We start from the raw sequence: 12,418 nt of genomic DNA on the forward strand, positions 1-12,418 counted from the left end.
GGCTCCGTCCCGGCATGCCTGTGGGCGGGAGCCGCCATTTTGTGTCAGCCTTGGGGCCGGGCTGCGGGTTTGCGAGGCGGCGCGGATTCCGTAACATCCATTGCGTCTTTCAATAAATCACATGAGCAGCGGCTGCAGCTGCGCAAGCCGTCTCGCTTTGCTCACACGCTCTTTCAGTTCTACGCTCGGGTACCGCGCGCTGCCAGATCCGGTCCGCCCCTGAGCTGCGGGCTCCGCATCATCGCCCTCACGGCGCGCACCGCACGGCCGCGGGAGGCGCTGAGGCGCAGCCTGCCCGGCCCTCGGGGCGGGGAGCGGGGCTGCGGGGTGTCGCGGCGCGGCCGGGCGGCGGGATGCTGACGGCGCTGCCGGACGGCGATGAGCGGGAGCTGGAGAGCAGCGAGGAGGGCGGCGGCGGTGCGGGAGACGAGCGGCGGCCGGAGCGGCACGGCAGCACCTACCACAGCCTGTACGGCTACCGGAGCCGCAGGTGAGCGGCCTCGCGGGCGGACGTTCCCGGGCCCTGCGCGCTGCCAGCCGCTCGATTCTGCTTTTATTTTCACCTTTCCGTAAAGACGTTGTGTTTGGTGTTTTTTTTTTTTCTCCTGTAATATTCTGATTTCCTGCTCTATATCACCCTCGGGCCGTACCTTTTCCTAGCGGCCGTTCTGCCTGCAAACAAAGGTGTGCTAAGAGTTCCTTGCCCTCAGGTCCTCGCGGCGAGGAGCGGATGGCGGCGCGGCGCCTGGCAGCCCTCCCGGCCGGGACTTCAGGTACGGCGCGTCCGCGCCCCGCTCCGCCCCGTCCCCTCAGGACGCCCTGCTGCAGCACAACAGGCTGTGCTGTGGTGGGCAAACTGCTGACTGCACTGATGGGCCCGAAAGCACAGAGAGAAACCACAGTGCTCCTCCTTCCAGAGCATGAGACGGCATGCGGGCGCTTCTGCTCTTCTTCAGAAGAAACAGAACGTTTGTTATTTGTTAATGCTTTCATCTTGCTTTTTTAAAGCCTCTCTTTGCTGGATACAAACTTAACAGCTGAAGCAGAAACCGAACTGCGTGGTTTTATTGCTAAACGCCTGGCCAAAGGAGCCGTTTTTGAAGGGATGGGGAATGTAGCAACTGTGGATTTGAGGTAAGATATGCTTTTAAAAATTACTTGTGAATGAGAAGATCTAAGAAACATTGGTAGCAGTGCACACCTTGCTATCACCTAGCTTTAAACTTACTGTGATTGCATGCTCCCCGTCCATTGCTGCTGTTAATAACAGCTGTGTGTGAACAACTTTCCACATCAATTTATAGTAATATCTTTAACAACTTTTTTCTTTCTTGCACAGTATACCAGAATGCAAAGTTGGGTGTTATTACTGTCTTTTCCAACAAGAAAGTCTTCTAGAAACAGCAACACTGGAATCGGAAATCAGTGCTCCAGAATATGTAGTCTGTTTTCTAGGTGGCTCAGAGAAAGGCCTGGAACTATATCCTTACCTTTATCTTTCCATATCTGTATGGAGAGGGAGATGATGGAAAAATGATATTCTCTTTTTGTCCATGTTCACCTTGAAATCAGCCCACTTATGCATATGTTCCAGTATGTATGTAACTGAAAATGTCAAAAACAAGCACATACTCAAAGCACAAAATGTGGATCTTAATTGATGCTTCTTATTTTCCTTAAGAAGATACTTTCAGACTTGAATTGGACAAATACGTTCAAAGTCTGAAGCTAAGCCTTGACTTGGAGGTAAGATCTAACTTTTCATATTTGTTAAGTGGTAAAAATGACATATTAAACAAATGTATTACTCAAGCAAACCAGAAGATTTAGTGTATAGAAAACACTCAGAGATGGATACTGGCTTCACGGTGAATGTCTAGAGTACTGTTAACCACAGAAGTCAAGAGGAAAAAAAGAGGGATTTCTTTGTGCCAGTCATAAATCGTCATAAATCTCTTAGAGGTTACTTGCAGTTAGCTTCAAAGAGAAAAATGACTAAGAAAATGTAATAATCTACAGGAAGGGTCTCTGTGTCTACCTAGAGTCCTGCCAGTTCTGAACAGCAAGGAGGCATTTTTACTGATGGTCATGTCACCAGTATGTTTTATGTTTCTGTTTCATCTTGTCTGCTGGTGCATGCTCTTTGCTCAGTATGCATCATAATGTGATACAATGTTTTGTATCATATATTACAGTTCTTTCCCTTCATAGCTTTAAATGTCAAACTCATTATTTTGATGTAGCGTGGTTTGAAGTGAAAAACTACTTGACATTAAATATTTTAGGTTGAATAGATTATTAACATTATTGTGTAGAAATCAGGTCTGTGACTAAAAGGTTTCATGTTTTATTGTTTTACAGCAGAAAACGTTGGAGACTTGTGTTAACCCCTACTTAAGAAGCTGGTTTGAGAATTCCATATGCCCAATTCAGAGAGTAGTACAGCTCTTCCAGGAGAAACTGGCCTTCTTGTTACACGCTGTATGTGCATTCTTAACTAACTAAAAGAGGTTCAGCAGCTATCTCCATGACTCTAATATGTTTAAAATGTTTCCTATGTTTTCTTTCTCAAACAGGTATAAATTAGAAACATCTTCTGCGTTATTTTTGGTTATTTGTTTATTGTTGTTCGTTTTTACTTTGGATGGAATAGCTAGTTAAGTATAACCAGTGTATTCTGAATGCAAAGTCAGCTGCAATGTCTATAATGTGGAATATTCCCTTGGCTTCTTCTCTTACTCTGAAAAGAACAAAATTAATATGCTTTGTATTTCTTGCTAGTAACTACAGTACAGCAACAGAAGTAATATACAAATTGTGTCTAACTTTTAAGCTTTGTTTGTTTTAAGGCACTGAGTTATACTCCTGTGGAAGTGAAAAATGCAGATGAAAGAACAGAAAAAGACATTAGCAGGTAAAGATGCTTTGAGACAGAGGAACCCGTGAGTAACTGCTTTTGTGTGTGATACTTTCCTCTTCTGCTCATTCAGAAACTATGGAGAAACAGCAGCTCACAGTAGTTTCTGTGTTAGGTTTCTGGCAGCTGCCAGCCTCCAAGGCCTTGTTCAGGAAGGCACAATGACCTCCTTGTGCATTGCCATGACTGAGGAACAGCACAAGTCAATGGTTGTAGACTGTATTGGAGCCCAGCCTCAGCTGCACAATGCAGGTGAGATTACAGCTGTTAATACCCTTGTATTCCTCAGGGCTGCTGAGACTCCTTGGTGATAGAGATATTTGAGGATATTCGGCAGCTCGTAGGTTTATGCCCATGTAGTCTGAATTCTGGTTGGAAACTAAAATGCTGCTTTTCCTATCAGGTAGTAATTTGTTTTAGCAGTTCTAGTTTGCAGACTATGAAACTATAACGTATACACTTCTGGGAAGCTGATTTTTTTTTTTTTTTCCCCCAATTGGATTTTTGACAGTTGTGAATTCAACAATCAGCAGAATTTCATGCAATCACTGTAGCTGTGTTTGCTTTTCCATGTGTATTTTTTTCCTTTAGACTTAATTCCCGGCTCAGATATTATCAGTTGTATGAAACAAGGTGAATGCAGCTGTTTATCTGGTTTACTTTTTGCTCATGTCTTCTCTGTGTTCCTGAACATTTAACAGGAAGCAACAGATTCTGTGAGGACTGGATGCATGCTTTTGTAAATGGTGCTGAAGGTGGAAATCCATTTCTGTTCCGGCAAATTTTGGAAAACTTTAAATTGAAGGTAATGGTTAATGTGTGGTAAAGACACATTACTCACTTAATTTTACATCAATTCATTTGTCTCTATTCTTCCTTCAGTTTTCCACATTATATTTCCTTTCCATGTACAAAGATAAGAAAATGTTCTATAACTGTCTTTCCAGGCAATACAGGACATTAACAACCTGAAGAGGTTTATTCGACAGGCTGAAATGAACCACTACGCCTTGTTCAAGTGTTACATGTTCTTAAAGAACTGTGGCAGTGGAGACATCCTTTTGAAGATTGTTAAAGTAGAACATGCAGAAATGCCAGAAGCCAGAAACGTAGTGACTGTCCTTGAGGAATTCATGAGAGAAACAGCAGTGGCTTAAAATTATCTTAATTATTCTACAGTTGTTGGAGAGTATTGTATAAATCATTAATTTCTTCTGTGCAGCTTAGTTTCACTATTGCAGAAATTTTACTTTTAAAAGCATTACCTGAGTCAAACCTAAGTTGCAATTTCAGCTCCTTTTCTCCCTATAGAGAGAAAAACAGCTTTTTTTAATGTGTAAATATCAGATCTTAAAAAACACTATTTTCAATGCTCAACGTTCTGCAACTGATGTGTTCATCTTGTGAAAAAATCATTACATTTATGGGTTGCTTTTTTGTTTGTTTTTTTTTTTTTTGTACAGTGTTGGTATGAAAAAGAGAAGATTTTAAATATTTTAAGTATATTTAAAATTACCATGTATAATAATTTAGATCCATTTACTTGTTTTAGTAGAAAAAGAAGCACAAACATTTAGATAAAATAGATAGTAAATGAGTTCATATTTGTTCATGTGAGGGAATATAAAAAGTCTGTAGCTAGTTTCTACATTCTACTTTCAAAGCAGCACTTTGCTCTTCTGTTATTGAAGAAACAACTTATTTATCGACAGGAGATAGGAAGCCTGAGCAGGGTTCTAGGACTCAATTTGTATGTGCTTCTGTCCATATATATGCTGGTCAGGCATGTTAAATTCCCAGACTAAATTATGAATCCAATTTATTTGTTTATATTTTTGTGACCAGGATCTTTGTACATTCCTAGTATCCCTTTTGTAAAATTAAAAATAATTGTATGTAGTGAAAAATGAATCGTGAAGATTTTCTAGATTCAGTATTAACTTCATAAAAGCTTCTTCTTAAATTGAAATAAACTAACTGTCCAAATTAATTATTCAGAATTGAAAACACTTCCTTGTATTTTAGCAATTAATTCTTGTTCACATCATAGGACATTTAGACAGCAGAGTACTTGAAGAATATCTTTGTTGACAGTTGAAATTAAAACTAACCAGGTCTCTGGGTGAGCCTGTAGTGAGGATTATTTCTGCAATCTGATATAAGCGAAACTCCCTACTACTTTCAGTTGCAGCAGAGGGCATTTGAATGCCTAACTTGATCAATGATCACATACTACTTTAAAACCCAGGAATTTTTTTTTATCTTTCATCTGTAAAACTTAGCTTACTTGTTTGGGCTTCTCTCCAAGGCAATGTGGTGCTCAGTATCAGTTTCAGTGAATTTGTACTCTATTATATGTGGACAATTGCAGTTACAGCTTTTTCTGTTGATAGTTGCTGAATTTTGCTAGTATTGAAGGTGCTGGCATTATGAAAAACATAATACCCTGCTTTCTGCAGCCTTTAACATCATTCTGCTTCTATCAGCATTATGGTGGCTTTGCCGTTCCAGTCACCAGACTACTAAACTCAAGATGGCCAGAAATACACACATTGAAATAACACCTGGTAGTGCTAAGTCATGAGTTTGCAGGTGTTGCTGGCATAATCCTAGTAAAAAATATGTTTTAAATAGAAAAGAAGAAACAAAAAGCCTAATAACTACACAGAAGCAGCTAGTTTAGTTGGATACATGCCTGGAAGGTATGACACACAACTGTCTCCAGCAATCAACTATGAAAAGCTGAGGAAGAAGCACACATGTTTAGAAGATGCTGAAATGTGCAGTTAATCTGCAAACCTTCCATCCCAATGAAAAGTTTTAAGCAGTCTGATGTAATTGGTCTTTATTCCCCTCAGTTCTGAGGTCACTGCTGCTATAGAGCCTCAGCTGTTACATGTGGGACAAGATGTGTCTTCAAATGCCAGTCAGAAGCTATGTCTGTGTCATTGTTTAACTCATGGAGAAATAAAGCAGCAATTCACTTTCCCCTTTATCAGACAGCTTTAGAAACATAAAGATGAATTATTGATGTCATTATTAGAAGATGACATCTCAGATCTCACAACCAACTGCCCTTTGGTTAAATACTGTAATTGTAGACAAACTTACAAAACTACCTGTGGAAGATTTTTGGCATGTGATGGAAGACAGCTCTATTTAATAGGGGGGAAAAAAATCCACCAACAAAAATTTAATGGATTCTGCGCTCAAATAATATTGTTACAACAAAAATATACAGAATGTACACAATACAAAAATATTTGGAAACATACCATAGTGTATTACCTTGCAAATATCATTTTGTTTTACTAGCCCTTAACGGGAAAGTATCATTTGTTCAGTATTTTAAGGCAGAAAATTACATTGTTTAGTGCTTTGTGTTTAACGTTTGGATATGGTGTTAGGATTAGTAGTGTAAGCAAAAGAAAAGCTGAGTAACTAGCTTTATTTGCCAACTAATGAGACACTGGGGGAGTCAGGAGACAGTGACTAACATATCTATTAAGCTCATTAGAAATTAAAGTTGTTGCTACTTAAATCAGGCCCGGGGAATATTTTGTGCTCTCTATTGTCAAGTGCCCCAAAACATAAATTTTCTGAACTACTACTACTGGCATTTCAGGAATATCTCATTAGAAAACTTTTTCCAATTAAGTGCTGTTGATTAATGATGACATTAAAAGTACATTTACCTTTGAACGAACTTGGTTTCTGGCTTTAGTGCAGTTCTTCCTTTACAGAGCTGCAAAATGCACTGCTTTCCTTTACAACCAGCTCTCAGCATCAGTGACCGCAGGAGGGGTGTTTGAGTCACATTACAGAGCAGTGGGAAGCAGCCCCTACTATAAAGGAAACAGAACAGCAGTGATACTCAGAGAGGCTAAAATCCCAGAGGTGTTTTTGTTCTCTGGATCCTGGTTTGCCTCCAGAGGTTGCTGGTGTTGAACTGCATTCGTGTTTTCCAGTTCCACTTCAGGTAAAGCCAGTGGGGTTTCCAAAGCAGTTGAGCTGAACTTAAAGTCTGCAGTTACACAGACTCAAGTTTTTTTTTACTCACTGATGTGTGAAGACCCTATCTGTGATCCTGTAAGACTAAATGTTGGCACGAAACAGCAGCTGCCACATAAGGTCAGCAGATAACTGTTATTTTTGTATCAGCTCTAAATGTGTCAGATTCCATCCTTCACACCCAGTTCAAACTGAAGCTATATAATTGATTTAAAAAACAAGGGCGGTGTAACTCAGCAGAAGCAAGGTCTTGGGACACGGAATCCTTAAGCTTTATGTCTAGTCCAGCAGCTTCAGACAATAACTTCTCCACCCTCCCCTGTCCCTGCTGATAAGATACTTCCTTCTGCTAAAAGAGCAAGGAGTGTAGAAACGCGATGTGCCACAGCAGTGCCAAGCTGCCCCACTGACTGATGGGGGGAAAAAAAGACAAGGTGTTGGCTTAGAAACTTAGCAAAAGTGAATCCATCAGCATTTTTACTCCTCTCAACCTCATTCAGTGATGGTTTCTGGTAAGCGCTGCTCCCACCCATCCTCTCCTTCCTCCTCCTGTTATTACTGATGTGTGCAAAATTAATCTCCAGCTGCATCCAAGCATGGAGGAATAACAGGCGCAGTCTGCAAGCCGCATGGGCTTTGCTCTACCAGGTTGTCTTCCACCATTGCCGCAGCTGTCCGAGCTGCTGCTCCCAGCTCGGATGTGCCGAGCCCAGGGCTCAGCTCGGCTCTGCGCTGTGTCGGTGCGGCCGGCAGGTGTCCCTGAAGGAGCTGCACAACCGCCCTGCGGTGCTGCCTGTCCGCGAAGTCCCGCACAGAACGGCTGCTCTGCCTGTGCTGTGTCCTCGCTCAAGGACGCGGGCATAAAATGAACTCCTCCAACACGCGTTATCTCGAATCTGCGCACTGCTAACAGTCCTCGTCTGCCGTTCTGGCGCTGCACATTCATATAAAAGACTCACTTTTTAATCTTTTTATCCGACCAATGCAAAACCTTGGCAGCATCCGGAATAAAACCGAAGCGATCACCAAAACCAGTCGTCGGCAGATGGCTCCTTCAGGAACACACTGCCACTGCGATCAGCTGGAACCACAAGTGAGCAGGATGGAGAACATTAGAGCTCTGCCATAAGCCAGCAGCATCAAGGACATCTGGAGGTAAAAGCAAAGCCTGTTTGCTGTTGGCTCTCTGGCACTGCAGCACGGTGGCACTTCTGGGTGCATTAAAAAACATCATAACTGGCTTTCCTGATACTCTGTAAAAATATAACAAGTTTTCACAATATAATTTTAGTGATATAAACATAATTATAAAAACTTTAGCACTTCACAATGCTCCTGACTCCATAAGCTGATATTCTTAATAGAGAACAGGCTCTGCATATGATCTGCTCTACACATGGGGAGATATTTCAGCTCTGCAGAGCAGGAATGAAAAAGGCTTTCATTTCCTCGCCCACAAAACTCTAGTACTGCTCAAGTCTGACCTTTCTGATCCCCAGGGCTGCTTCAGATTTGCTCAGACAGCAGATGGGAACACAGGAATGGAAGTCAGAAAGATGAACAAGTCACAAGTTCAGTGAGAGGTTTTTTAAAAAAATTACTTCGTGTTCACTATGTTCATTTATGGATGAAGGACCAAAGAAGGGCACCTGGACTGTTCTGTGCAGCTCCCATCTGGCAGTTTCCATTTCCTGCTCACCTCTGGTTTAAAGGCATCTGTATTCAGAAAGGCTTAACAATAGGTGAAGAAAGAATGGCATTAGCTATGCTTTTCTCTGCATTCTAGTTCCCCCCTCCTGCTTGTCTATGGCTCTCCAGGGAGACAATCTCCATCAGCGTGGAACTCACTGACCAGCTCCTGACCTGAAGCAATGCACGTAAAGTTTTGTGACTGCTCTGACCTGGACCCAATCTGCTGAGATGAAATAGCAAAGGGAATGAGCCCGTTTCTTCAGACAGAATAGAGCTCTGACCCTTGTCCCTCAATCTGAGGGCCCACAAACATGCCAGTCATGCAGAAAGGTGCCCTCTGAGATTGCATTTCTGTGCACAAACATAGCAAAACTTGGTTCTTTTGCAGATAAGGCTTATTCCCAGCTGCAGAGACACTTTTCCTTCTCCTCCTTCTCTTTCCCTGAGGCAACAGGATTTTTACTAGCAGATACCAGAGGAGCAGAACTTCTACCTTCTGGAGAGATTTCTCCTATAAAGGCAGATAAGAGAACTACAGTAGATGATTTCTTGGGAACGTCCCCTCTAGAAATACAGGCTCCCACCAGTCTGCAGTTTCATCTGGCAGCACCAATTACACAACTGAGAGAATAAAGCCTATGATACAAAAACACTTTGCCACAGAGAAAATCCAGCTGCTGCACTGCCCACAAGATGTGCCACAGAGGGCTGGTGGTGACTGGGCACCAAGTTGCAAAGAAAAAGGAAAAAAGGAGCTAGTCTACAAAGGCTCCCATTTCTGCTTTATCCAAGGTACCAAATTAGGTGGGCAAAGGGGAGAGAAAAGGAAGGCATCAAAGTTCCTCAGCTATAGTTTGGCAGCACTCCAAAGTGAGAAGCAAAACTGAATATGCACCTTACATAGACACACACCCTGCAGTCTGGTCCCCCAGGTTCACACAGGCAGCACACATCGTGTTTCAAACCAGATTACTAAAATCTGGGTTTGACCTACGACAAGCAAAAAGACACCACTGCAACTGACTGTTGCTTTCTCTGAACTTCCATTGCCTCAGAAAGACTTGCCATCCTCAGATTTTAGCAGCCAGTTGAAAACCAGTTTTATGAACTTCACAGTGTTCACTGTAACACTCCTTTCCACTTCAGGAGGAAGCCAGACATACACCCTGATTTAACTCCACTACTTTCAGTGGACAAAGTTGGCTTCAAACAGACTGGATGGCTCTAAAGCTGGAGCCTGTTGGAAGAGTTGAGATCCTGCTTGGACATCACTGCAGGCCAGATGTTAAATCAACACAGCCCCAAATAAAGTGAGAAGAAAACCCCATTGTCAACTGACAAAATCAAAACTGAACATTTGCCTTCCTTTCCTCCATCCCTCAAAAAGAAACCCCAGCCACAAGCTGCAGTCACAACAGGCTGGGGAAAAAAGTATAAATCAAGTAAAACATGCATGGTAAGTTCACCTCTAGCCAGGTATCCACATCACGCTAAAGAGTTTCCAAGGTTTATAGTGCAATTTCATTTGACCTGTAGTTGAAAGACCAGTCTCCATCACTTTGGGTGATAAAGTTCTGCTGATCCCTTTGAAAGGTGCATAAAACAAGTTCTACCAAAGGCTTAAATTTTTAAGGAACCATTCAAGTAATTAGACAGTGGCACTGGTATGGCTGAACAGTCAAATATATCTGTAGAAACCAAACCAAGTCTGCCTTGGGAGTGTCATGCAAGTCTCTAGTTAGTAACTGACTGCTCTTTTTCCCATCTTGTGTCTAGTAATATTGAGGAGATTCATTCAACAACTGGCTGTAATTCCAGCACTGACCAGGAAAATGCAAATATCCCATACAGAATACTGATGTGTGCTAACAAACCACGTGATAAATGTCCAGGTTCAAGGTGCCCAATGGAGCCCCTAGCAGTGAAGAAACTGCAGGGCCCAGGCCAGCCAGCATTACAGTACCTGCTAGATTTAATAACAAACTGATCAGTCCATTCACTTGTGAGATCTTTAAGCATCTTCTTCCACAAACAGTTGCATTCAAAATAATCATCCTCCCCTAAGTTAAATATAAAAATAGATCCTCCATCCTGACTCGTATAATGCAGCTGGCAGACTGCTTCTGCTCTCCAGAGTCTCCTGTCCTGTGCATTCAAGGAGGGGGAGGTAGCTTCAAATCCAACAGGCTGTAGGCAAAAATGTTCCAGAAGATGGCAAACAACACAAAGATTAGATAAATAGAAAGGAAGATCCACCATAAAGTCTGATCTTGGAGTCTCTGCTCATAGTTCCTCAAGATAATGACACCGAGGGTGATTCCAACCATCACCCCTCCCAGGTGAGCCATGAAGCTGGGGTGTGGGCATGGAGGGTAGGCAGAGGGGTGGAATCGCAGCCACACAGCTCTTCCAAATTCAAAACTCACTGGAACAAAAAGGAAAAAAAGAAATTAATAGCTTAAGTCTATCCCTTCTCAAGTGCACCTTGCAAGGCAGCACTACCTACTCCTCTGAAGAGGCAGAAAGAGTGAAAAAGAAACTGCCTTGTGAGCTATAGTGAGCACAGGGAGGCTAGGAAGCCATGGTTATGTAAGGCATATGGAGATGAGATCTCCCCAGTGGTCTGGGCTTGTGAGAGTAGACAGGCAAGGGAGCATTTCCCTTTCAAAGTTCATATCAAAAATAAGGAAAAAAAGTATTAGACTTTGAAGACTATTTTCTGTTGATAATACACAACCCAGTTTCTCCCATCAGGGCACCCTGGGGATGTATCTGGAAGATAATTCACTGATGTATGTACAGTGGTGTTGGCACCCCACACAGCAAGTGCTCCAGGAAGCCTAAACACGAGCATTATGAAAGTATTGTTTGTTTGTGAATTCAAAGAGGAGATGCTTAAATCCCAGATCTTCACAGTTCCACATGCTACAGATGCTCAAATCCTCATTTAAAACTGCTTATGCTGAAAACCAAAATCGGCATTTGAGAGTGATGTGACTTCTGCATGCGGAAGTTCCAGCTGCAAGTTCTTACCAAAACTGCTGCAAAGTCAGAACTCCCTGTATCAGCACAAACCCTTAGGACAAAGACAAATGAGATAGGATTGCATGTATACCAGGTACTGCAGGATACTTACTACAGATCAAGGCAACAGCCATACGCAACAGTTTGAATTGGCACTTCATTCCAGACCAATTCTGGAAAAGAGACAAGGAAAACAAAGTGATGCTGCATGGAGACCTGAGGGGATTTTACATTCAAATCTGTACTGGAAGAGCATCTTTTAGGCTTGATAAAAGTACCATAACATATGCACGTGTTTTCCAGAGCACATATATCAAACCCTCTGTCTTTGCTGCATCCAGCTCACATTATCACAGCTCACACAGATCCCACTGGGAGCTAAATTACCATTATTCTTATGGTTGTTCTGCTCTGACACTGCTAGCAAAGGATAGATGCACATTCCTGTACCACCACACAGAAATCTGAGCCATTCAAAAAACAGCATTCTCAGCAAAACCATTGCTGTCCAGTGGTAAGCTCAGAGGTTGCACAGGCAGACATGCTGGGCTTTGCCACAGCCCTTCTAAGGACTCTGGAGGAGCTGTTGTTTCTAGATCTTCCAGAAATTACAGTGCTTATATTCACTGACCTTTATGAAGTACTTCATGAGATGAAATAGCTAAAAGATAGCAACGTTATTATGACCAGAATTCAGTGTCAGTTTGAGTTTTATGAAAGGGGATTCTTCTACAAAGAATCCAACAAATAAAAAATTTCTTTAGGTACTTCCTA

General features: G+C 42.3%; 2 protein-coding genes across 10 annotated transcripts in view; one reads left to right on the top strand and one right to left on the bottom strand.

Moving 5' to 3' along the window:
- The first annotated feature begins 21 nt into the window (after positions 1–21).
- C20H17orf75 (chromosome 20 C17orf75 homolog) lies at positions 22–6,619 on the top strand. Of its 2 annotated transcripts, none has more exons than XM_031598776.2 (10): positions 22–490; positions 711–773; positions 1,009–1,134; positions 1,340–1,480; positions 1,689–1,746; positions 2,362–2,481; positions 2,850–2,914; positions 3,033–3,169; positions 3,619–3,722; positions 3,865–6,619. In XM_031598776.2, exons 1-10 carry the CDS (start codon positions 354–356, stop codon positions 4,072–4,074), a joined length of 1,161 nt encoding a protein of 386 aa, XP_031454636.2. In that variant the 5' UTR covers positions 22–353; the 3' UTR covers positions 4,075–6,619. The 2 variants fall into 2 exon arrangements, with proteins under 2 accessions (XP_031454636.2, XP_031454637.2); XM_031598777.2 differs by having other exon boundaries at positions 2,365–2,481.
- Positions 6,620–6,706: 87 nt separating this feature from the next.
- RHBDL3 (rhomboid like 3) overlaps positions 6,707–12,418 on the bottom strand; it is a 50,695-nt gene continuing 44,983 nt past the window's right edge. For all 8 annotated transcript variants that reach the window (XM_090121947.1, XM_090121943.1, XM_090121941.1 and 5 more), the window contains 2 exons: positions 11,757–11,817; positions 6,707–11,045 (listed from right to left, as the gene is read on the bottom strand). In XM_090121947.1, the coding sequence (XP_089978073.1) occupies positions 10,774–11,045; positions 11,757–11,817 (333 nt within the window). In that variant the 3' untranslated portion in view covers positions 6,707–10,773. The remainder of the gene's footprint in view (positions 11,046–11,756; positions 11,818–12,418) is intronic.

The sequence above is a fragment of the Phasianus colchicus genome, chromosome 20, assembly GCF_987193195.1.
Source record: "Phasianus colchicus chromosome 20, bPhaCol1.hap1.1, whole genome shotgun sequence".
NCBI lineage: Eukaryota > Metazoa > Chordata > Aves > Galliformes > Phasianidae > Phasianus > Phasianus colchicus.

Bases quoted from the DNA above. Each gene is read 5' to 3' on its own strand.
- C20H17orf75 (XM_031598776.2), top strand. From the start codon at position 354: ATGCTGACGGCGCTGCCGGACGGCGATGAGCGGGAGCTGGAGAGCAGC. The intron at 1,135-1,339 runs GTAAGATATGCT...TTTCTTGCACAG, and splicing joins GTAGCAACTGTGGATTTGAG to TATACCAGAATGCAAAGTTG. The intron at 3,170-3,618 runs GTGAGATTACAG...AACATTTAACAG, and splicing joins GCCTCAGCTGCACAATGCAG to GAAGCAACAGATTCTGTGAG.